This window comes from Ictidomys tridecemlineatus, chromosome 3 (genome assembly GCF_052094955.1).
Source record: "Ictidomys tridecemlineatus isolate mIctTri1 chromosome 3, mIctTri1.hap1, whole genome shotgun sequence".
NCBI lineage: Eukaryota > Metazoa > Chordata > Mammalia > Rodentia > Sciuridae > Ictidomys > Ictidomys tridecemlineatus.
The window spans coordinates 144,210,101-144,236,813 of NC_135479.1; the positions used below are offsets into that span (position 1 = coordinate 144,210,101).

The 26,713-nt window shown below is 40.0% G+C and overlaps 1 protein-coding gene across 27 annotated transcripts in view; it reads right to left on the reverse strand.

Moving 5' to 3' along the window:
• Kalrn (kalirin RhoGEF kinase) overlaps positions 1–26,713 on the reverse strand; it is a 626,048-nt gene that overhangs the window by 377,287 nt on the left and 222,048 nt on the right. For all 27 annotated transcript variants that reach the window (XM_078044068.1, XM_078044066.1, XM_078044074.1 and 24 more), the window contains exon 6: positions 13,384–13,506. In XM_078044068.1, the coding sequence (XP_077900194.1) occupies positions 13,384–13,506 (123 nt within the window). The remainder of the gene's footprint in view (positions 1–13,383; positions 13,507–26,713) is intronic.

A 26,713-nucleotide genomic window follows, 5' to 3' on the forward strand; every position in this document is an offset into this window, starting at 1 on the left:
ATGGGATGGCATCAAGTTAAAAAGCTTCTGCACAGCAGAGGAAACAACAATGTGAAGAAAGTAGCAATGGAATGGGAGGAAAAACTTTGCTTGCTACCCTACTGATGGAGGCTTAATATCCAGAACATATAAAGAACTCAAAAAACTACCAAAAAATATTTCAATTAATTAATGAACAAATGAATTAGATAGTTCTTCACAAGAAATAAAAATGGGTAACAAATTTATAAAAAAATATTCAACATCTTTAGAATCAGGGAAATGCAAATCAAAAATACACTGAGATTTCATCTTACACCAGTCAGAATGGCAGTCATCAAGAATACCAACAATATTCTCCAACTCCAACCATTTACTGGCACATGCCATAATTTCACTCTTCTTTAAAGCTGAGTAATATTCCATTGAGAGAGAGAGAGAGAGAGAGAGAGAGTGTGTGTGTGTGTATCACATTTTCTTCTCTAACATGCAGATGCTAATTCACAATAAGGCGGTGGTGGGGGGCACTAGGGAAGAATAGTGTTACCTTAGATTAGGTAGAGGGAAGTGATGGGAGGGGAGGGGAGGAGTTGTGGAGATAGGAAAGAAAGTAGAATGAAACAGACATTATTATTGTATGTATATATGTGACTACATGACCAATAGGATTCTGCAACATGTACACCCAGAAAAATGAAATTATATCCTATCTATGTATGATATATCAAAGTGCATAAATGCATTCTACTGTCATGTATAACCAGTTACAGTCATCTAATCCTTAAGTTAAAACAAATTTTTAAAATTTAATAAAAGAATACCAACAATAATAAATGCTGGAGAGAATGTGGAGGAAAAGGAAAACTTTTACACTGATGGTGGGATTGTAAATTAGTTCAACACTATGGAAATCAATATGGAGGTTCCTCAAAAACTAGGAATGGAACCATACTCAATTATATCAATTCTCAATATTTATCCTAAAGAATTAAAGTCATCATACTATAAAGATCATACATACTCATGTATTTAGCAGCACAATTCACAACAATCAAACTATGGAACCAGCCTAGGTGTCCATCAATGAATAGATGTTAAAGAAAATGTAGTGTATGTAAATATGCACTTGAATTTTGTTCAGCCATAAATAAGAACAAAATTGTCATTTGCAGGAAAGTGAATCGAACTTGAGAACATTGTATGAAGTGAAATAAGCCAAACTCATAAAAATCAAAGGTCATATGTTGTCCCTCATGTGTAGAAGCAACAAAAATAATTTTTAAAAAAGGTGTGTGAGTAGCTCATGGAAATGAAAGGGAGACTAGTAGAGGTAAGGGACCAGGAGAGGGAGGAGGGGAGGAAAAGGGAAATCCTGGGGAGCAATAATGGCCAAATTATACTGTTATACTGTGTGCATATATGAATATGCAGCAATGATTTTCACCATTATGTATAATGTATTCACCATTATATATAATTGGAAAAATAAAATATTTTCATCATCTCAAAAAGAAACTCTGTACATTTTAGCTTTCCACCTTCCTATCCTTCATCCATCCATAAGGAACAACTAATCTTTATAAGTTTGCTGGTTCAGAAATTTCGTATGTTCTTTGGTGATTGGCTTCTTTCACTTAGCAAAATGTTTTGCAAGGTTCATTCATGATATAGCTTGCATCAATCAGCACTTCATTTCTTTTTATGGCCAAATAAATATTCCATTATATGTACATAACATGTTTCTTTAGCCATTTGTCAGTTGACGGACGTTTGGGTTATTTCCACATTTTGGCTCTTGTGAATAATGTTGTTATAAACATTTGTGTATAATGTATGGACATCTTGTGTAGACATGTTTTCATGTCTCTTGGGTATATATCTAGGAGTTGCTTCACTATGTCATATCAACAACTCTATGTTCAAGTATTTGAGAAACTGCCAGAAACTGCCAATCTGTGTTCCAAAATGACCACACCATTTTACACTCCTGCCAGCCATATATGAGGGTTCTGCATTTCTATGTCCTTGCCAACGCATGTTATTTTCAGAGTTTTTGAGTGCAACACTCCTTGTGGTTATGAAAATATACTTCATTGTGATTTTGATTTACATTTCCCTGATGAGCAATAAAGTCAAGAATCTTTCAATATATTTATTGACCATTTGTGCATCTTTTTTGAAGAACAATCTATTTAGATACTTGTCCATTTTTAAATTGGGTTGTCTTTTTATTATTGAGCTGAGAGAGTTTATGTATTATAGATACAAGTACCTTATCAGATTAATGATTTCTATGTATTTTATCCCATTCTGTGGCAAGTCTTTCTACTTTATTGATTGTATATTGTGAAGCACAAAAGTTTTGAATTTTGATGAGGTCTGATATATTTATTTTTAATTTAATGTGAAGTAATTCTTAATTCTTTTACATAGGTTGACCTAATACCAAAAAGAATATTAAAAAGAATATTACTTCTACATTGAATGATTTTGGAACCTTTACCAAAAATCAGTTGACTGAGACACATGGGTTTATTATGGGCCCTTAATTCTACTCCTTTGATTAGTCTATCTTATGCCAGTACCACTATTGACATTTTAACAATATTAAGTCTTCTAATTCATGAATATAATAAATTTTTCTATTTACTTATATCTTAAATTTCTTTCAACAATGTTTTGTAGTTTTCAGAGTATAAGTGCTACACTTCTTTTGTCAAGTTTGTTCCCAGGTATTTTGCTCTTTTTTGATAAAAGAAAAGTGGTTTTCTTAATGTCATTTCAGGCTGTTCACTGTAAGTGTACAGAAATACAATTGACTTTTGTATACTGATGTTGTATCCCCAAACCTTGCTGAACTCAATTACTAACTAGTTCTAGTAGTTTCCACAATGTTTTAAGATTTTCACTGTCTACAAGATCATGTCCGCAATGACACAGTTTACTTCTTTCCAAACTGGATGCCTTTTATTTATTTTTGCTGAATAACATCCTTGTCCAGTTGCTGGTAGTATTCCTTTATAATAATTCTTATTATTCCAAGATTGAGAAGAAGTGACAAGAGTATCTTTCTTGTTCCTGATCCTAAGAGGGAAGTACATAACTGTTTGCCATTAAGCATGATGCTGGCTGTGAATTTTTCATGAGATGTCCCTTCTCAGGTTGAGAAGTGCTCCTGTACTCCTAGTTTGTTGATTATTTTTATTATGAAAAGATATTGGATTTTGTCAAATGCTTTTTCAGGGTCTATTGGGGATAATCACGTAGGGATTTTCCCCCTCCTTCCTTTTACTGACATTAAACCAAGTTCACAATCTGGGAATGATTGCAATTAGTGATTTTTTTCTATATATAACTGGATTTGGTTTGATAGTTTTGCTGTAAGTTTTCCCTCCAACATTCATAAGAGAGAATGATGTGTTGTTTTCTTTTATAATAGCTTTGTCTGGTTTTGGTATCAGGGTAATACTGGCCTCATAAATACTAACCAGCAAAATATTCCCTCCTCTTGTATTTTTTGTAAAAGCTTGTGAAGAATTAGTACTTATTCTTCAAGTGTTTGTTAGAGTTAAGTGTTGAAGCTGTCTGGGACTGGGCTTTCCTTCATATTTTTTTTGCCTATTAATTTGATCTCTGCTTGTTATAGGTCTGTTCAGATTATCTCTCTCTTCTTGACTCAGTTTCAGTAGTAATATCTTTCTAGGAATTTGTCCATTTTATCTAAGTAATTTAATTTATTGGCTTATAGTTGTTGGTAGTATCCCTTTATAATTCTTTTTATTTTTATATGGTTGGTAATAATGTCCTCTCATTTCTTTCCTGGTCATTATAATTAGACATATGCTAATTTTGTTGTCTATTCAAATAGCCAACTTTGGTTTCACTGAATTTCTCTATTGCTTTTCTGTCTTCTACTTCATTAATAATTGCCACCCTAATCTTCATTATTTCCTTACATTTACAGCTGTTACTTTCTCTCTAAGCACTGCTTAGAGAGAAAGTTTTAGTATCTCAAAGTATTTTTATGCATCTTAAAGTATTTCCCAATTTTCTCTTTTCACTTTTGATTCACTGGATATTTAGAAGCATGTAATTTAAATCCTACAAATTTGTTAATTTCTGGAATTTATTTTACTAATTTCTAATTTTATTCTGTATAGTTAGATGACATACTTTATATTTTTTCTATTCTTTTTTCTTAGTTACTGAAGTTTGCTTTATGGCCTAGCCATATGTTCTACCCTAAACAATGTTGCATGCTCTTGAGAAGAACCCAGGGTCTGTTGTTGGATACAGTGTTCTATAGATACCTGTTAGGTCAGTTTGGTTTACAGACTTCTGTCTTTTTGTTGGAGTCTTCTATTTCCTTGTTGATCTTCTGCTAATTTGTTTTATCTATTATTAAAAAGAAGGCATTGAGGTCTCCAACTATTATTATTGAATTATTTCTCCCTTCTGTCAACTTTTGCTTCATGTATAAGCGCACCTGTTGTTAGGTGCACATATGCTCTCACCGTTATATCTTCCTGATCAAGTAATGAACTTACCATTAAAAAAGTCTGTCTTTAGCTATAATTAGGTTTTTTAAAAAGTCCACTTAAAACCCTATTATTAATGTAGCTTTCTCATGGTTGCTATTAACATTCTCTTTCCTTTATTAACTAAATTCAAAAGCAATGATATAAAATAATATGTGTACGTTGCAATGTTGAGCCTATGACACACAAAGTGTTTGAATCAGGACAAAAAGCAATTACTCCAGATAATAACTGGATGTTTTTTTATCCTTGGCTTTTCAATTTGTGTCTTTGAATCTAAAGTATGCTTTCTGTGACAAAAGAGCGACTCTAAAGTGCAAGAATTAAAACCAAGAATCAATAAATGGGATAGAATCAAACTAAAAAGTTTTTTCTCAGCAAAAGAAACAATCTGTGAGGTAAACAGAGAGCCTACATCCTGGAAGCAAATCTTTACCCCTCACACAGATACAGCACTAATCTCTAGAGTATATAAAGAACTCACAAAGATAAGCACCGAAAAATCAAATAACCCAATTAACAAATGGGCCAAGGACCTGAACAGACACTTCTCAGAAGAGGATATACCATCAATCAACAAATACATGAAAAAATGCTCATCAACTCTAGCAATCAGAGAAATGCAAATCAAAACTACTCTAAGAATGGCAGCTCACTCCAGTCAGAATGGCAGCTATTATGAAGACAAACAACAGTAAGTGTTGGCGAGGATGTGGGGGAAAAGGTACACTCATACATGGCTGGTGGGACTGCAAATTGGTGTAACCACTGTGGAAAGCAGGATGGAGATTCCTTGGAAAACTGGGAATGGAACCACCATTTGACCCAGCAATCCCTTTCCTCGGTCTATATCCAAAGGATTTAAAAACAGCATACTACAGGGACACGGCCACATCAATGTTTAAAGCAGCACAATTCACAATAGCTAAACTGTGGAGCCAACCTAGATTAAAAAAAAAAAATATGTGGCATATATACACAATGGAATTTTACTCAGCAATAAAAGAGAATAAAATCATGGCATTTGCAGGTAAATGGATGGCATTGGAGAAGATAATGCTAAGTGAAATTAGCCGATCCCAAAAAACCAAACGCTGAATGTTTTCTTTGATATAAGGAGGCTTCATAGTGGGGTAGAGAGGGGGAACATGGGAGGAATAGATGAATTCTAGTTAGGGAAGAGGGGAGGGAGGGAAAGGGAGAAGGCAGGGGATTAGCAAGGATGGTGGAATGTGATAGACATCATTATCCAAAGTACATGTATGGAGACACTAATTGGTGTCAACCTACTTTATATAGAGAGATATGAAAAATTGTGGTATATATGTGTAATAAGAATTATAATGCAAAAAAAATACATGTATAAAGACGTGAATTGATGTGAATATACTTTATATACAAAGATATGAAAAATTGTTCTCTATATGTGTAATGAGAATTGTAATGCATTCCGTTGTCATGTATTTTAAAAAATAAAATCAATAAAAATAAATAAATAAAGCATGCTTCCTGTAGAAAGCACAAATAGATTGGTTTTTTAAAAATTATTTTTGGTAGTTGTAGTTGACACAATAACCTTATTTATTTATTTTTATGTGGTGCTGAGGAAGTGCTCTACTGCTGAGCCAAACCCCCAGCCCCTGGTTTTTTTTTTGGTTTTTTTTTTTTTTATAAATCTTCTCTGACAATCTCTACCTTTGGTTGAATTGAATACTCCTTTCACATTTAATACCATAACTGACACATCTGAATTTGTGTCTGCCATTTGATTTTTTCTGAATGTCACACATCTTTTTCTATACCTCTATCTTCCTAGTATGCCTTACTTTTGCCTTAAATGAATATTTTCTAATGTACATTTTAATATTTTTACTGACTGATCTTTTTTCACTTTTTTAAAGTTATATCCTTAGTTCCTGCTCTAAGGCTTAACATACACACCAGAATCAGCTTTTGATGGAAACTAACTTAACTCCAGTGAGACATAAGAATGTTACTCCCAGAGAGATTTATTCTCTTTCCCCACATTGTGGTATTGTTGTTACACATATTACATCCATAAATGTTTCAAAACCAACATTAGATTATTATAATTATCCCTCTTTTATAATTTTATGTCTCTTGAAGCTAAGAGTTAGGATACATTCGTAGTTTTTGTTATATTAACCTCCTTATTTATCATTTCTGGATATCTTCATTTGTCCCTGGAGACCCCAGTCACTATGTGAAGATATTTCCTTGGCCCAAAATAGATATTTTTTCCCCACCTACCTCCTTTTTGCCCTTCTTGGAAAATATATAACATTTACATATGTTACAGGCCCAGAAATATATTTTACATATGCTATTATATATAATTGCTTTTGAAATCAGTTAAGAGAAGGAAGAAAAGGAAATATGCACTTTACCCTGTCTTTTATAGTTATATAATTGCCTTTATCAGTGCTATTAGTGTGGATTTGAATTACTGTCCAGGATCACTTGCTTTCAGCACAAAGAACTTTCTCATTATTTCTCTTTCCCAGCTCTCTCTGGTAAACTAACAGGACTAAAGTTTAACCTATATTTCAAATGAATCTACCCATCTTTTCCCAGTTGCCTTTCACTAGATCATCCCTATGGGCATTTTTGAGAACACTGCCTTAAATTTCACTCTTCATTGCAAATAAAGTTAGAGCCTTTGGGGAAAGATTTGGAGCTCTCTGTTTTATAGTATGTTTCCACCCCCAGGAGGAATCTCCAGCCATGGCTCTAGAGCTGGGTTTGGGGACAGTAGTGTGCTTTCCTGAGTGATACCCCCACTTTAAGAGCTGAATTCAATGGAATTGGGTGAGTAGCCTCAGGTTTTCTTGGATTGCCTTTCCCAGGAAGGGTGATGGGGCCCTGATATTCTCACAGCATTGCACTCATGGTATAGCTATTGTTTCCTGAGTGAGGGGGCAGAAGGGAGCACCTACCTTTAGGCCACACTCATCCTGAACAGCCTCAGCAATAGGCAGATTGGGGCAGAATAAGAAATGCCCTGCCTGGGAAGGTAGTGCTTTAGCTTTAGCTAGGAGGTGGAGGGAAAGGGACTCTGTTCTTGGTCAATGCCATTAGGAGTGGAGTTTTCATACTACCAAGAAGGGAAAGGAGAGGGAGAGGGGGGGTCCTGATTCAAATACCAGAGACACACTATTTACTGAGTTTTAGTAGGTTTTCCTGAATAAATGCTTCTTCATTTACTGTATGCACTTGGGATCATTCCCAGAGACTTTAAATAGTTGTTTTAAGATAAATCTAGTTTCAATGGAGAGCAGATTTGCAGAGCTCCTCATGCTGGAAGTGGAAGTCTTTCAAAACTCAAGATGTTTTATTTTACGGAATAATTATTTTATACATGCACATCTCCACAGAACAATGGTTCTCCAACTTAAACGTGCAAGTAAACTACCTGGAAAACTTGTTAAAAATGCTGACTCCAAGGGCCCCAACCCCAGAGATTATGAGTTTTCAGGACTGGGATGGAAGTAAAAAAGAAACAAGCATTTTTAGCAAGCTCCCTAAATGATTCTTTGGAAAAAAGTTGTACGAAAACAACTAATGCTTCCCAGAGATGATTGATGATAATGTTATTATTGTTGTTCTTTTTCACAGATTCTGTCTACCTTAGTAGCTTTGCAGTTATGGCAGGATCAAAAACTAGCTACTTAAACATCATAATAGCGTGTGTGTGTGTGTGTGTGTGTGTGTGTGTGTGTGTGTGTGTGTGTGTGTTGCCATAATCTAGGAATTCAATCATTATAGGAAGTGCTGCAAAATCATGATTTGGGCTGTCTGGAATCAGTGACAGGGGACTCCAGGGTAAGGATTTCTCAGAATGGGGACCAGCCTGTCTCAGAATCTTTTTTCTTTTGTACCATATCTGACTTTTCTTTGGTGCTGCCATTTGTAACCTTCCCTCAAAACAAAGAGAGAACATTATAGTCTTTGTTGGAATTGGTCTGATTTGCACATCATCAAGAGCCAATATAAGCCTCTGGTGAACAAATTAATAGGATTAAAACAGCTATCAAGCATGCCACAGCAGAAAGGATGCCCACTGCCCAGCTGCACGTTGTCATCCCTAATGTGAGTCCTCACAGTTGTAATAGCAGAAAATGAATACCATTTCATATTTTAAAACTCCAGTCAGGAGCCATTAGCAATTTATTTTTTCCCAAAGAACCAGCTAATTAAAATTGTAAATAAGGCTGTGCTGTTTGTACATACTCCTGTCTTTCTCATGAAGAACCTGAATATGGATGGCTCCATAACTATTCTATACATACTAAAACCCGACTTACTTTAGTCTGCTCACACTCAGAGGAAATGGTCACACTCAGGGGAAGAATTTAGGAAAAAGACTTCCACAGCTGAAGACAGAATTAAGAAAGATGAGGGCCCCAGAGTGTTCAGGAAACCTGTCTATCCGAGGCACTGAAGGAAGCTAGAGGATATTTTCTACTGGTTTAGTAGGTGGGTATCATTATTATTAATTATTATTATTGTTGTTAATTAAAAAATAGGATTTCTCAATGGGAACTACAAAAAAAACACGTTATGACAAAAATCTAAAGATCAACCAATTTTAATTTGTTTCTTCCAGATTTGTTCATGTACATACCGAACAGGTATTTTGTTAGGCAGCCCTAACAGAACAGGGTATCACTCCCACTTTGCCTTTCACTAGATCATCCCCATGGACATTTTTTGAGAGCACTGCCTTAATCCACTATCAGTAGATTAAGAGTTGGTGGGCTTTGTTGTACTCAATCATAAATAAAACTTGGAAAATTTCTGATTTTCTTTCATAATTTTAATGGCATACAATTATTTCTCTGTGTTATAGGCTGAACTGTACTCTCATCCCCAAATCATATGTTGAACCTTTAATCTCCAGTACCTCAAAATGTGACTACATTTGGAAATAGAGTCTTTAAAGAGGTAATTAAGTAAAAATGGAGCCTTTAGGTGGTCCCTGATCCAATCTGACTGGCATCCTTATAACATGAGGCAATTAGGACACACAGAGAGACACTAGGGGTGTGCAAGCTCACAGGGAAAAGGCCATGTAGTGAGAAGGCCACCATCTGCAAGCCAGAGAGAGGCTTCTAGAAAACCCAAACCTGCCAATGCTTTGATCCTGGGTTTCAAGAATCCAAAACTGTGAGAAAATAAATTTATGTTGTTTAAGACTGTGGTATTTTGTTCGGCAGCCCTAACAGAATAATGCATTTAGAGATGATCTTAGGTAGAGTTGGATCTTTAACCAGTCTATAAACACCGAACACAGAAAAACAAAACTTAAAAAAAATAGGTAAGAGGCTGGGGCTATAGCTCAGCGTTAGAACATCTGCCTTGCACGTGTGAGGCACTGGGTTCAATCCTCAGCACCACATAAAAATGAATAAAGATATTGTGTCTATCTACAATTAAATACATATTTTAAAAATAGGTAAGTTGTAAGCTCATCATTCTAATTTACAAATTGGTATTCCCAAGATATATTTAAATTGTAAGTCCTTTGGTACAATAGAGTTGATTCACATATTGTTCATCAGTATCAATGAATGAACAATGAGCATTCTTCAGTGCTGATTGCTAACTGAAAAAGGTACCCAATCCTGGCCCCTGGTCAGCATTGGCCTTTTTCTTACCCTCTGTCACAACCTTTCCTACTCTTCTGACATAAGACTACTGGTTTGTAAATATGCATTTATTTATGAGATTATATATATAACATCTTCCTGTCTATGAACACTCCATGGGACAAAATCTTCTGTTTCATTCACCACCTTATGCCAGACATCCCACACAATTTGTCTGACCCTTAATTATTTGTCCAATAAGCAAAAAAAGAAGTCATGAGGTTGTTGAGATATTAAATTGGGAAAACTGACTGGTAGGTCTTATTATTATTCCCTTATATTTCTTAAACGCTTCTAAAATGATTTTGTTCATGTATATGTTTATCTGAGGAGAGAACCCTCAACACTAGATGTCAAAGGGGAGTATGACTGCCCCCCAAAATAAGAAATCACTTACCTATTTCAGCCACAGAGCAAGATTAAAGAAAGGAAATCATCTGAAACAAAGCATGCTACATGTCTATTTATGTGTACAGCTGTGTGGGTTTATGTAAATGTCTGTGTATAAATTCCAAGAACAGGGACAGAAATGCCTCAATGAGTTTGCAGAACCATGGACACCCCAACCTTCCCTAAAGAACTGATCATTCCTGTAGTCACTGGGCTTGAGCAGTAGCTGCTCACATTCATGTTTCTTGGCAGCAACATTCATCACTCAGGCCAGGGAAAAGGAGATTGTCATTCCCTCCTTTCACCTGTTTGGGATGCTGTCATCCCTCTTTGTAGGAAGTTCATTTTAACCACAAACCAGTAAACTTCCCAGTTAACAAAGGCACTGAGCTATGTTTATGAAACAAAGGAGCCCAGGCAATTTCCTCAAACAACCATGGGGTTTCCCTTCACTTGCCCTACAGCTGGAGAGGAGAACAAGCATTCATGATGGAGGGAAGCTCCAGGATTGTCTAGAACGTGCTAATTGGCTGTTGAGTATTAGATCTTTTGCCATTAGTTCCAGAAGATACTTCCTTCCGACAAATTTCTTCCATCATTTTTGTCCTAAAAATGGAAGTGGTAACAGTAAATTTGTCAAAGCAAATATTTCCAATGTTCCACTCTCAATTATCCATCCTAACATAAGAGAGCAGATAATTCGAAGCCAAGGCTCTTTCCACTTAGCTCTGTAGTACATTGTTTCAAGGGGCTTGGGGGCAGACTTACCTCCCTAACTATGTTTGCTTTGTTACTTGTTAAAATGAGTTTGTTTGCCTTAGGCAGTTGGGTGATGTGAAGATTCTGGCACAGAATTTGTGAAACTCATCAGGGGGAATCTACAAGGCATACAAATAATCAAATTTGACTAGCTTTGAATTCACTTTCTTAATCACCTGTGATCAATGGTTTTTCTCCTCTGTGACTGAAGAGATCCAAAAACGAGAAATAATTATAGGAAACTAGTTGGAAGGGAATGAGTCTCTATACTTAGATGAAGACACAAGACTGCTGTGGCCAAAACGGATAACACAATATCTATAATTTCCCTGTCTAGTCTCAATCTTTTCGGCAGCCAGAGTGATCTTTCTGTGCAAATCCCATGATGTTCATCTCTACCTAACACCTTTTGTGGTGATGCTAGTCATTAGAGCTGTTCATAACTATACTGAGCTCTTTTGCCAATATGGGGTGGACTGTATTTTCCTAGCCACTTGGAGTTAGATGTGGTGGTGTGATTGGCATTGGCCAATGAAATGTGCATGAAAGCCAGTGGATTGTGAGCAGATGTGTCACTTCTAAGAGGAAGATTTCAAAACCTGCAATGCTTGGCTCCATGCTTTGTCTGGCAAAGCAAATGGCAGCATCGGAAATGGGGGCTGCTCCATCAGGCCCCGTCCCTGGGTGACTGTGATGAGCAGACCTCTCATTGGCTCATGATGGTTGTGTGATAGAAGCAAGAAATCAACCTCTGTTGGTTTCAACTGCTGAGATTTTAAGTTTCTTAATTAACAGCATAATTTTATCATTGCACATATCAAACTACATCATGATTGCCTGGATTTTTCTCTCTCCAACTAGACACTGAAAACAAGGCTAGAATTATTTCTTCAGCAGTGTGTGAAGTCCAGGGCATATTTAAATCAACCTGGTAGAAAATGGAGTTTTCTTCCTTCTTGGCCTCTGCAATTCTCTGGGTTTGTGTTTAACACCTGATCTGCATTGGTGATGCAAAGATAAGGTGTCTTGGATTTTCAGATACATGGGGAATGATGGAGCTATTCTTTTGCACCAAAAGAACAAGATGGAAGAGATGGCAGGGGAAGGTTGGTGGGTACATCCAGGAACATTTAGGCTGCAGGCATTGTAATACAATGGCTTTAAGAGCAGACAGGATTTCAAAATAAAGCCGTGGGGGCATCCATGTGAAAAAAACAGTACCTGGAAGTATTAAGTTTATGAGGCTTCACATATGTCATGCAGACTGACTCCTACATCCTCATCAGCATCATAATACCAGCATTTACTGTGACTTATCATGTGGCAGGCACAAGCCTAACTACTTTACAATTAACTCCTTGAATCTTCAAACAACCTTCTAAGATAGCTACTACTGTTTATATTTCACAGATAAGGAGCTGAAGTACAAAGAGGTAGGTTCCCTGGCCACAAGCTAGTCAATGGCCTTCTCTGAATTCTGCAGAGGATCAAACACTTCCCATCACAGAGAGCTCCTTAACTCTCACTGCATCCCACTCTGGCCCAAGCAGCCCCACACTGCCTCCTCCTCAAATAGCCATGCCCTGGATGTCCCTGCCTCCTAGACCACCATGCACTACTCTCTTCTCTCCAAAGAGGTCTTGGAATATTTGAAGGCAGCAGTCATGTGTCAAACTTCCCACTGTAAACAGCCCCAACTTACTCAACCCTTTCCTATGTGCCACAGCCTTTTGCCATCACAGCTCAGTAACTTACACATGCTGGGGACCAATAAATGTCAGCGAAGTCAGCAGAGTGGAACTGGTGACTCGCCTTCTTCCAGTCTTATGCTGAGCTAATGCCTCCCAGGACCTCAAGCACATTCCTTTCACAATGTAATGTCAGCTCTATACTCTGCTCCAGGAAGAGCTGGCTGGCCACACGCCTTACACACATCTCCATCCTCACGAGTGGACTGCTGGAGAGTCTCTCAATTCAAAGCTCCTCCTTCTTTATCCAAATCTGCCCCAGCACCCCAAAGGCAGGCTGAGAACAGCCCCCTAGCTCACCATGGAGTTCATGGCGAAGTGATTGTGCTGCGTCTGGAGGTCTAGGGCGTGCTGGTAGCTGACTCCGATCTCCGTGTGGCTCTGGAGAAACAACTCCTTGTTGTGGCTTATCCAGTCGAACATCTAGAGGGGAAAAGAAGATGTAGAGTAATCAGAAAAGTTAGGAGTTCAACAGGACAAACCGGTCAAAGCTATTGAAAGGGAAGAAACAGTCCTCTTGCTGGTGAGACCCAAACATCACTCATAGCACTGGGGCAGGCTACCATCAGGTGGATCAGGAGACCCCTCACTTGTAGCATAAAGACCCACCTCTGAGTCTTCTTCAGAGCCAAAGTGTAAAAGAGAAAATGAGTAAGGGAATTAGGGAGATAGGGAGTAAACTGTTTAGTCTCTGCAGTTCCTGCCCTTAGAAAACTTTTGGAAAGCCTCAAAGGAGCCCCATGCTTGCTTTATGGACAGACGTTGTAGGGACAAACTGAGAAGCCTAATCCACTCCCTACCACACTAATAGGAGAGAGAAGCCCTCATAGGAAGGAATAGGGGCAACCTGGCATACCCCTACTCCATGCTGCTCTGTCCCACCACACACATTGCCAGGTTCTAGCATGGCCCCTGCACCTTGCAGCTAACGGTCCCGCCAGAGTGGCTGCCTAAAGTTAAGAATTAAAAAGCTGAGTGGGGGAGGAGGGGCGGATAGGGGGTTCCACTTTGGATGCGCTGGGTTTGAAAGGTTTATGAAAGTTTCAGCAGATGTGTCCTGTGAACAGTTATATTTATGTGTCTGGAGGTCAGAGAGAGACATCAGGGCTGTAACAACTCATGCCTAGGTATAAAAACATCACTTTCTGAAAGCGAATGTGCATGATTTGGAGATTTTTCTCCCTTTTACTCCCGCCTGAATTACTCAGGTCACTTCTGTCTATCTACACTGACAATAAAGAGAGGATAAAAGTATCATCCTTTACTTTCTCCTGACAGAAGATTTGTTCCAGGCTGGTCTCCAGTAGAGGCTGGGTCGATTCCTGTGCTGCATACACCATTCACTGTCCACCAGCCACAGCCAAGCTATATCGCAGGCATTAGGTTAGGGATTTATATTTTCTTTAAGTATTAAGGACAAGGGGGAAAGGAAGACAGATGCCTCAGGCGTTTAGTGCATTCTCCTTCTGTGGTTTTTGATCTTTAAAACCCTGCCTCCTGACCCCATTTCAAAACAATTTCTTATCACTTTTACTTATTGACAAAAGAATCAATAAAGTTAATGAAAATCTGAAATGTCTGAAGTCCTTGGAACTTGTGATGAAAAGCACTCACTCTATATCCTTTTTTGGATATCTCACTGGCCCAGAAGTGACCTTCCCTGAATTTTCTGTTAAATGACTATTTAGATATGCAAATAAGCAGCTGAGTTATGGGCTAGCACCAGAATGATTAGATTGCTAGGCACCAGGTCCCTGCTGGACTACAGAGCAGGGAGGGCTGGACACAGGCCAAGTGAGGTGGAAGGCTTTGCAAAATGAACTCAACGACAGGAGAGAGTGGAGTGGAAACCATACACCTCACTGCATCAGCTCCTTACAGAAAGAGGTCTGCACCCATCTCATCCCACCTGGTTCCATGTTCTACTTTGGAGCACACGAGTTTGCTCACTGGTAGCCAGGCATTCTGACAAAGTTGTATGTTCAGGAGGTAATACTATTAAAAAAGTGGCACATGATTCAAGCAGAGAGAAAAAGACCTGCTTTGGGGATTGATAGCCTGTGATACAATATCAGGATCAGGGTTTCTTCAAGATGACTGCTTCCTAAGGGACAACTATAAGACTTCTCTGGATATACACTTGCTACCTACTTGTATATAATTCCCATCCTTGGGAGACCCACTGTCCACAAGGGTCACTGTCATTTCTGCATTCAATGGAACAGATTACAGAGACACATGTGTGCAGTCAAGTGAGATGAGAAATAGACTGATTCTGGGCCTGGCTGTGTCACCAATTCCCCATGACAGCATGGGCAAGTCACTTCATTTCTGGGCTGCTCCTGGTTTGCAAGGGATAGTGAGTACCCTGGCATATAATAGGTTTAGTTGGGAAACCTATAGATGTGTGGGTTTTTTTTTTTTTCATTTAAAATAAAAAAGTTTTATTGAGTCTCCTAGATCAGAAAGTATGTTTCTTGCTGTAACTTACAACATTTCCAATTTTGAGGGGGTAAAATGTCAGTGAGAAAACTGGCTTCGTTTTATAGCAAGAGAAAGCACCTTCTTAGTCTTTGCCCTGACATTTGTTGGGTGCTTTTAAGTTCAAAATGTCCATTCACATGTATGCTCAAAACAGCTCCCCCACAGGTATTATCATGCCCTCTTCACAGACAGGGAAAGAGGTTCAGAGACAAGAAGCCCAGAGCCTACGATTCGATTCATTCATTCTACCCAGTGCCACAATCACAGAGTCTGTGAGCCAGGCTCTTAGGACTGTCTGGCTTCCTGCTCTTGGGGCTGTTAAAGACCTCTTCTGACTGAGTCAGAGTCAGTTACCCTCCCAAAAGCGGCTGGGGAGGCACTGTTGTGCTTCAGTCAAGGAAAGCCTTCTTCCTCACCTGGGGCCATCCATTCACCAATCTGTGTCACTGCAGCCTCTGCTGCTACCCCATCAGGAAGAGCTACAGGATTCCAGGGCAACCAATTCAAACAGCTCCATTTTTTTTTTAACATATACTTACTGAAAGGATGAATCAATGAGCAGGAGAGTTGGGCATAGGCTCTATGGTTGCTAATGTACAGAGAAGTGGACCCTTTCTAAGCTCCCTCCAGTTGGGATACTTGATGGTTTAATCTATTTGAATTTGGCTCACTGGAAGACCTTGAACTAGGCTGACCCAAAGTTGGAAAGAAAAAACAAATCTAAAATAATTCTTCATAGTGTTTTCAACTTTTGGGATATATTTCTCTTTTTTGAGATGCTACAAATGTTGAAATATAACCAAAAAATTTCTTCAAGAGGAAAGTTCATGTCTAAAAAATGAAATTGAATCTTTTTGTCTGAAACCAACATAGTTTTGTCTCATTAAGAAGACAGATGTTATATGTGAAGTACTTGAGATTTTTTTTATGCTTTATTTTTAACTAAGCTAAGTAATTTTCTTATGCTGGCTTAAATTCAGTAAAAATATATACAAGCGTGCTTTTTAATAAATAGTGAATGTTAAAGGAATCTATTTAAATGCAAATTAGGAAAATAAGCAAACATTTTCTTCCTTTTTCTTTTAAAGATGGGGATAGCTAAAAGGTTATTATTGTTCTTTTTTAATGAAGCATAAACTCTTTCATAGAGCAAACATATTAAATAAAGATCTTTATTTGCTAACTTTAATGGTAGCATCTGATTTACATTTTTAACTTTTAAACTACCTTAGTATCTATGGCTAGTATTTTATACTCTCTTTAATTACAAATTACATTGGTTTTATAAATGTTGATATTCAGCTTTGATGAACTAAGAGGACAAAAGATAGCCAGTAGACTTCCTTTGCCTACATATGCACAGCTCAGTATCAGCTGGGATGGTGCCCAATGTATTCCCTGCTGTGACCCATCCGTAAGAGCTTGTACCCTGTAGAGCACCAGCACCATCTGTGCAGGTGAACCTTGTTATGTCTGGGAAACAAGGTGTCCAGTCAATTCTGAAATAAAACTTATGAATGCTAGAGTACAAATTCAGATCAGTACAGGCTGCTGTATAAATGTTGGCAAATTTTATCATTGATCTGAACCTCATCTGTAGAATGGGGGAAACAATTTACCCTATTTAAACCTTAGTGCAAAAGGGAGAGTCAAAAAAGATAATAGGAAAATGCTTTGTATAGTACTACATACATGATGGATTTTTTTAAGTATTTATTTTTTAGTTGTAGTTGGACACAACACCTTTATTTCACTTATTTATTTTTATGTGATGCTGAGGATTGAACCCAAGGTCTTTACATATGCAAGGCGAGCGCTCTACCACTGAGCCACAACCCCAGCCCTCATGATAGATTTTTTAAAGCCATAAATGAGTATATTGTACATATTACCCAAATGTTTTTATATAAAGCACAGAACAGATGAAAGGTGTGGATTTAAAGTCGTGGCAGTCACAGTCACAATAGTTGTAAAAAGTCACAGAGGCTAATGAGAATCACACCTGCAGCTTCTATATAAACACTCCCATAAAAAGGCACCACCAGGATGACCACAGAGTGCTACACAGACACAGCCCACAGATACCCATCCACCACACACTCAGAGGCCCTGTGGGTGTCTTTGCCCACACAAAATTCAGAGGCCTGAACACTCTCTCAGGGTTCTGCCTAAGGACTCTGGTGCCTTCCTGCTGTTCCTGGGTGGTATGACCATAGAGCAAGGATCTCAAGTAGAGATCTGTGCCTTATAAGACCTCACTGCTTCCTGCCTTGCTCCCAAATTCCCCTCTCCCACCCTCTCTACCACCCCCCACTTTTTTATTTTTTTGCTATTAGACACTCAGTCCCTTTGACCCCTAACAGTTTTTCACATAAGAGATAACTGTTATAAATTTTTTTTTCCTGTAATCCCTCCTGGAATTAGTGTATCCTGGATAAACAGCTCAATAGGATCTTTATGAGCATGACCCAGAGATGGAACCTTAAATGAGGTGGCAGAGGGGCTCTAGACAAAAGGAGAGAAGCCCTAAAAATAGAAGCAGATGAGAACCAAAGGCACATTTCCCTGACTTCACAATTCTGCTTTCACAGAAACTCCAACTGATCCTGTGTGTCGACCTTGTGCAAACAGGGCAATGCACAGATCTCATGTGTATGTTATAGTTCAGGACCCTGGTTTTCAACTATCCACTCTCCTAGGAATGAACTTTTCTGCTTTTCCAAATGGGGGGAGGTGAGGCTTTAGGACTCACTTAAAATGTATACCTAGTTCCCAAGTTCTAAGAATTCCTCACTGCAGAGTGTTCACACGTTGTCCCTCCTATGCCTGCATGTCTTGCAGGCTGTCAGGGATCCCAGGTTCTGAAGCCATCAGCAATACAGGCAGGGGAGGCAGCTGGGACACAAGCCTAAAGGCCATAGTGTGATAAATGTCTACTGAAGGAAAGAGGGTGCTCTGGGCTCTGCCTGTTTTCCTTTATGTCTTTGGCATGTCGGCCTACATACTTTTATATATTGTATAAAAAGAAGCTGTTCTGGTTTTTATCATAAATCTTGTCTGCTCCAGGGAGCTCAGCCTGGTTACCTGTGGGACACCATCTTCGTATATATGCTCAGAAATCAGCCAGGATGCCAAACAATTTCACGAACCCATCTGTGTCTCTGGCCTGTCAACCTTATAGCATATTTCTTTCACTTTCTACACCCAAATCTCTTAAATCTCAACATCCATGAGAACACATAGTGCTCATAATCTAGAACAGTCCTAATTTCTCTGTACACAGACAGATGTCCCACTGTGAGCAAAGGGTTACTAAAGCCCTATGCCCTTCTGCATGGTAATCTGACCTGCAGTTAACATCCAAGTTCTGTTTCCTTGACAACAGATAAAGATGGTATGGGCCAATACATTATTAAATCATGGTAAAATAGTAAAAAACAGTCCAGTAGAGTTTGACAATCAGGAGTAAGAGGAATTACAAAGGAAAAATAAATACGTGATGGGAATACTATACCTTGGGCTTTCCTGAGTGTGGTGACTTTTAGAACTGCCCTGACCTTTGCAGGGACCCTAAAAGTTGTGCCGATGGAGTTATTAAGACATACTGGCTCTCATGGACATAGATTTTTAAAGCTGCAATAGTGCTTTGCACCTAAGCTGGTCTGCTGCAAGGACAGCTCTGCTGGCGAGCTGTGGATCCCATCTCATGCCATTCTCAGAAGGTCAGCACCAAAGGTGGCCCTCATGATCTTATAAACCTGAATATTTAGTTGAGACTAAGATGACTAAGACTCACTAGTCGGTGTTACAGACAACAGCACTGTATCTCTCCCTGTCTTCCCTTCCTCCATCCTTTTTCATTTGCAGTTTCTATCTATAACAGCATTAGCAATAATAGTAGCAATAATGATTATACCAGTTAATATTTATTAAATGTGCACTACGTGCCAGTCACTGTTCTAAGTACTTATGGTAACTACTTAATCCTCATAATAGTCACCTAAATATTAACTTACAATATCATCTCCATTTTACAGATTAGAAAACTGAGGCAGAGAGAGGTTAATTAACTTGTCCAGAGTCACACTGCCAAGTGGCAGAATAGAGACTTGAACCCAGGAGGTCTAGATCTAGTGACAATTCTCTTAAGCTTGATGCTATACCTTTCATGGAGCTCAAGATTTATTCAGTCTCTCCTGCCCTTCATCTTCCATCTTTCTGAGGTGTGTTCTGCCCCTGCTGCCCTTGGTTTTCCTCCATCAGTTTCTTCCTTGAGCCCTTGCAATATGGTCTGCTTTAATACTTTCTTAAGTCTACATCCACAATGAAAGTCAGGCACCTTCTAGTTGCTGTGTTCTGGATCACAGCAGTGTGATCTCACGTCAGAATGGGGTACAATCCTTTCTGACAGTCTACCCTGGCTGGCACTCTAGGCCAGGTCATCGTCCATGACAGGCCATCTGTCTGTAGACATGACGAGCTTCTCTCCCACTTGCACAGTCTACACCCAATATCAAATTCTCTCAGAGGAACCAGTATTTTCACACGTTCAAACTCTCCTCCCTTGACACCTCATGTCTAGTTGCAGCATGACAAAAATGATAGGAACGCTCGAATCTTAAAAGTTCACCAATCCTCCAATCCTATAAGGACTGATCTGAACTTGCTTCCAAAGTTTCCTTTGTGTCCCTCACAGCCTCCCAGTGACAGTCTAAAGACCAGACCTTAGCCCTCTGCCCTTCGTTCATCAGATCCTGTTGTATGAAAGTTCAAGCAGGCTCAACACTTGTACAACACCAATGGTATTTTCTACTTCACGTGCCTAACCCTGTGCCAGCACGTCCATAGTTTATCTCACATAGCCCTTGTAATAATGCCACAGTAAGGCATTATTTAATTTATCCTATTTGATTTCATTTTAAATAGGGTAAATATTCAAGTTTGTAAATATTCAATATACAGTTGGCCTTACATATCCAAGTCTTTGAATTCAGAGATTCATGGACTGTGAAATAAAAATATTTGGGGAAAAAAATAACACTGTACCTGTACCAAAAAGTATAGACTTTTTTTCCTTGTCTGTATTCCCTAAAGAATGTTTTGTAACAAGTATTCACATAGTGTTTACATTGTTTTATGTATTATAAGTAATCTAGAGATGACTTAAAGTATTTGGGTGGGTGTTTGTAGAAAATATGCAGATATTTTGTCATTTTATACAGGGATTTAAGCTTCCTCAGATTTAGGTATCCTCAGGAGTTCCTGAAACCAATCCACTATGGATGCTGAGGGATGACTGTAACAGGTGAAGTAAATTGCCCACTCTCATACAGCTTCTAAGTGATGAAAATAAATTTAGAATCTAGTGTCCATCTGAACCTACATCCCATACAATTTCCTGTTTTAGGATACCCTCTAGCTGTAACTTCTCAGGTAACCAGCAACAATAAATATGTGCCAGGGTATACATGGTAAGCTTTCTTCACATGTTACCTCAATTCTGTAATAGTCCTAAGAAGTAACAGATGCCATTACCCCCATCTTTTTCTAAGTGAAGAAACAAATCCAGAGAAATCAAGTAATTTGGTCAGGGTCAATTGGTAAAGGTCACTGAAATCTAGGTTTGCATGACTCCAAAATCCATGCTTTTAAACTGTTATTAAATTGTTTCCCAAATATACACCACATAAATCTCAGACTATTTCTAGTCACATGTCGTCTGTGGATTCACTGTGTACATATGGTGCCTGCGGACTCAACAAGAATGTGTTCCTGATGTTCCACCTACATCCCAAGCTGCTGTGTCTCTTCTATCCAAACTATCACCTTCTCCTATCACTCTTCATCCCATCCCCCAGAGACTATCTTCTCATTTCTTTCCTCAAATAATTATGAAATACACCCTTTACTTTCCAAGGCTGCTGCTGCTACCTGGAATCCCAATGTCCCTTTCACCGCAGGTCTTTTATTCAAACCCATCATAATTTTGCTCCTCTGTTGTTTGCTGGTTCAGAGATGGGTAGGTCTTAGCCAGCATAAACTAATGAAACCGAGGAGAGATTTGCTTGGGGTTTCTAGGAAAGAGAAGCCAGTGTCTATGCATCTCTCTCTCCTTCCTTTTCTCCCTCCTTCTCTCTCTACCTTCCTCACTAGGTGAAACAATGAAGCCGTTGCTCTTCACCATGGGCACTCATGAGTGGAAACAGCCTCAGGATGAAGCTCTTGGCAAAAGAGTGAGCTGGAAAGAGAATGGGTTCATAAGAACAGGCTCACTACACTGAGTCATCTATCTTGAAGCTCAAGCTGCCCCTGAATGTCCACCTCAACTGCGAAATGGTATTGATATTAAAGCAGTTTCAGTCCAGTTTTCTGTTTCTTGCATCCCAAAGCATCCCGACCCAGATAGACATGTACTCATGAATGGTATTTTATTCACTTCTTTGGCCCTCACATGGTTTAACCCCACATGTTGGGTTAAAAACTGATAATGAAAAATTAAAGCCACAATCTAGCAGGGAGACAAATGCATTCACTATTCTGTTAATTTCAACAAAATGTAGAAAGTGCTGTATGAGGTATAGGCATACTGTAGGCTGACAGCAGAGAGCCTTTGGTCTAATCTGGTAGAGGTAATGTAGAGAAAAACATGGCTGGCTTCCAGAAAGTGGCAACATCTGAACAACATTTGAAAGACAACAGGATTTAGAGAGGTGAAGGAATAGATAGAGAGGGCATCTTTTCAAATTTTTTAAATTTGTTCTAATTAGTTACACATGACAGTAGAATGCATTTTGACATCATACATAATGAGTATGACTTCTCATTCTTCTGTTTGTACAAGATGTAGTTACACTGGTTGTTAGTCATATATGTACATAAGGTAATAATGTCTGATTAATTCTAGTATTCTTCCTACCCTCCCACCAGCTCCTTTCATTCCCCTCTGTCTAATCTAAAGTACCACTATTTCTCCCTAGTCCCCCTCCCCCAGCGTATTGTGAATTAGCATCCACATACCAGAGAAAGAGCTGGGGAATATTATGCTAAGCAAAATAAGCCAGTCCCAGAGAGGGCAACTTAATGAAAGGAAATCCCTTGAGCAAAGGCCTGGGGGCTTAAAGCAACAGCAAGAAGAGATAGGGAACAACCAGGTCTTAAAGGGTTGAAGCTGCAAGGCAAAGAATTGGCCTTTATCCAGTAGCAATAGGGAACCACTGACTAGGAGGATAAGATTAGATTTGCGTTTAGCCCTGAACTGAGTGTCTACACAGAGACAGGCAGACAGACAAGTAGGCAGACAGACACAGACAGACAGACAGACAGACAGAACACACCTTATTGCAAAGAGGAGTCTAAGCTAGGCCCGATATCACAAAACAAAATCACTAGCACAGACTCCTCACTGACTGACTTGTCTCTGCCTCCACACCCTCCGCCTCCTTTCCCCTCCCCATACTGTTTCCAACCCTGCAGTGTCTGGGGCAAAGATGAGGATGGTGATACATAAAGGTGCTGAGCATGAGCATGATGCACAGCAGACCTAGAATGCCTGCTAGCTCCTTCCCACTTCCCCTGGTTCAGACAGGATACAGCAGCAGTCACAGAAAGTAGCTGTTTTCTGATTAGAGAAATCCAGGCTGCAAAACTTTGTGCTAAAATCACACCCTGTTCTTGACGATGAGCCAGCCCAGCTCTGCCTGGAGAAGCACACGCACAGGCTGAGCCTTAAAAGACCTCTCTCCTCACTCCTGTTCCTCATGCTATGGGAGGCAATGAAAAAAAAAAAAATCTCACCAAGACCATTATTAATATAAATATTTTTCAGGCTTTAAATATGGGAGTTTTGTTTGTTTGTTTTTTGCATTTGATTTCCAGTCTATTTTCCTGGTTGGTCTGAATTTCCTGAAGCACTGGCAAGATATGTACATACTCCTGTGGGGAACAAACAGTTATCCAGGAGCCAACAAGTCAAGCCGACCAGAAGCAGGACCAACCAAGCCAGGAGTCAGCCCAGGCAGCCCCAGGGTATTGGCTCTGAATGGCCAAATTCCTTCCATTTAAACCACAAATACTGATAAAATATTTTCAGGAACAGAGTGAGGGAAAGTATTTCATTCACTTTCCAAAATGTAGACTTGAAGAGGTCAAATCCTATTTAATCCATGCTGAGAAAATAGTACCCAAACTAAATTTAGGCATCCACTGAGACCTGGCCCTTGGCACATTGGTTTAGATGAACTAATGGTTATTCCTGGCATACAGGATACACTTAATAAATTTTTGTTACTGCAAAAATGGAGTGTCTGTTGGATGTTCTCATCCAGTCCTCCTACGCATCCTAAAATCGGCTATGCCAATCACTTGCACATCTGGGAACAAGACTGCATGGGCTAAGGAGGAGGCTGCCCTCCCTGGGAGGAGAGGAAGATGTGTGAGGCGGGCTTGACCCTGAAGGGTGAAGGAAGAGGGCCATGCACCCTGCCCCCTCCTCCAGAGGCAGCCTCAGCAATGGGGTGCAGGCAGGTGAGGCACCCTGCAGGGAGCTGGGCCTACAAGAAGATGCTTGGTCATGTTTCTGGCTTCCAGACCCCTCTTTGGCAAAGCATCCCTGCAGAGCTTGAAGAACTTGCTGAGCCAGATCACTCCTCTTTTAACACCTTTTTTCACTCCTCTTTTGACTAACAGGACTAAAGTGAACTCCTGTGTTCAGACAGTGCCTGTCGTCCCCGAGTGTGAGGCAGGAGTGCAACAAGCCTGTAACACACAGTAAGGTAAATACTCTTGATCAGCACTTCTCTCACCTTCCTGTGCCTTAAAAGAAATTACATTTTGAAGTTCATTTGGTTATCCATCTTCTTCCAAAACATTTTGGGGATTTGTTTTCACTCCTATCCTGTTGCCATGGTCCTAACCATGAAGGCCATGCATTCAGTCTGACACCTGGTCCCATTTTCCTTCCTTTGGAGCATGTTCAGGGTATGCAGTTCTCTTTTACACTCCTGCTGTCACCTGACCTGCTCTCACTTGGATTCACTAAAAAAAACCAGGTCCCTGCCTGCAATCCTCCACTACTTGAAGAAACTTGATTAAACCACAGTTTTGTACAGTGAGGACGTGAGAAGCATCCCCTGAACCACTCATCACTAGGTGGCGCTCTTGTGCCAGCACGAAAACTCAAGAGCTCTATCAGGAAGCAGATTGTACCTTGGACCACCATTTATTTGATGTTGACTGTGTGCCTTTCTGGAACCCAGAGCTATGGAAGTTACTGGCCTTGACTTCAAGGAATTTGCCATATAATTGGGAAAATCAGGCTTTTGAGAATATAGCTAGAATACCAGAGGATGGAACAGGGCCAACATGAGGGGGCTGGGGAAGGGCTGCAGGTAGATGCTTAGAGTTGAGCAAGAGTGGGGAGAGTAGCCTCTAAGCCAGACCTTCAGCTGGAGCAGGGTGTCACTGGGCAGAAACAGTGGAAGAGGCATTCCCAGTGGAAGGAGTTGGTATAACTAAGCAGGGAAGATAGATGTAAAGACCAAAAGAAGACGTCCTCAATGACAGAAACTGGATGAATTCACTCACCATTCTAGGTCCTTCTGGCTTGTACCTTCCCTTTACACCTCATGACAAACTCAACTCTCAGGGGAATCTTGGACAGGACAGTCATCCTGAGGTGGGACCAGCCAGTCACCTGATCTTTGTGCAGGACACCAAATGCCTATTTTTCCTCTGTACCAGGTAAGGGAATGTCTTTTCTTACCATATCACACACACATACAGTGGAGCTTTCTTATTCAAGAAAAGTTAAGGAGGGGTTAAGTGTTTGAGCAAAGAAGAAAGACAGTAGGTTTTCTCAGGGAACACAGAACGAGGGCAAGGTGGTGTTAAAGCCTTCTGGGATTCTAGCTAGAGGCAGATCTCCAGCATGGAATTAATATGCTTTTATGCATTTCTCCCCAAGTTTTATGGCTCTTTCCAAGATAAGACCATGAGGTTTGGGCTGAGCTTGGGAATGACCAAAGAAGATCCATGGGACCCAGGGATAGGACTAGAACAATAGGTACCCCCGAGTTACACTTTTACCTGAGGAATGGAGAACACCATTGACCTGGGCATCAGAAACCTGTTCATATAACATGTTTGTACTGGAAATGCCTCCCTGTGCTTACATATGAGAAGACAGCCCTCACACGCAGCACTCTGAGCGAGAACTCATCATTCTCTTCACAGGAGGCTATTGGGGTTCCTGACTGGCTGAACTCAGCTATGAAAAGCAGCAATACCTACACACACACAATCTCTTTTCCTCACCTCTACAAGCAAGACCAAGAGAGGAACAGACCTTCTCAACCCATCATATTTTAAAAACTGTCCCCAGGAAGGCCACAGTGAAGAATCTAGAGCCCAAATCAGTGAAAACAGGCTGAAAGAACTCACAGGACTTCATCTAGGGAAGTTGGGGATGGCCCATGAGGATCATCCCCAAATCATAAGAGGGCTGCTGGCCTAATAGCAAGAGGCCCTTCTAACAACTGGGGCTGTGTGACAGTGGCACAGGCTGCTTCACAAAGCTGTGGTGTCCTCAACCCCTGGATCCTGAAGCATGCAGGCTAGTCAGGAGAGCTTTAAAGGAACCCTGACCTGGATAAAGAACTGGACCTTAAAAACTGCTGGGATTCTCAGATGCTCCTGGCAGGGCCTTAACCATTCATCAGAATCCAGTTGTCCTAGTGGTCCCCTGGCTGTGTGGTAGACTGCTGGCCCTCTGTTGTGCTCTGGCTCCTGGTAAACAGCAAGGCATGGGTCTTACCCTCCTGCACTGCTCCTCACAGGAGCCTGAACCCCAGCTTCACCAGAACACAGCCTGCACTCTGGAGAGCAGTGCCTCTGCTCACACTCTTTTCTTCTCCTGAATCCCAACTCTGGCTGAATATTTCCCCATCTTGTTCCTAGAGCAGCCACTGGGCACCTTTGGGAGTTTACCTTGCAACGGTGATTTGTTTGCTGGTGCCCTCTGCTTCCATGTGGTAAGGCCTAGCTCTTGCCCATCTTCCAATTTGCCCATCCTAGCATGGGGCCTGGCATTTATTCAATTGACCCATCTTCAGCAACGGTGTTCTAAGATGCTAGCAGTCACATGCTTCCA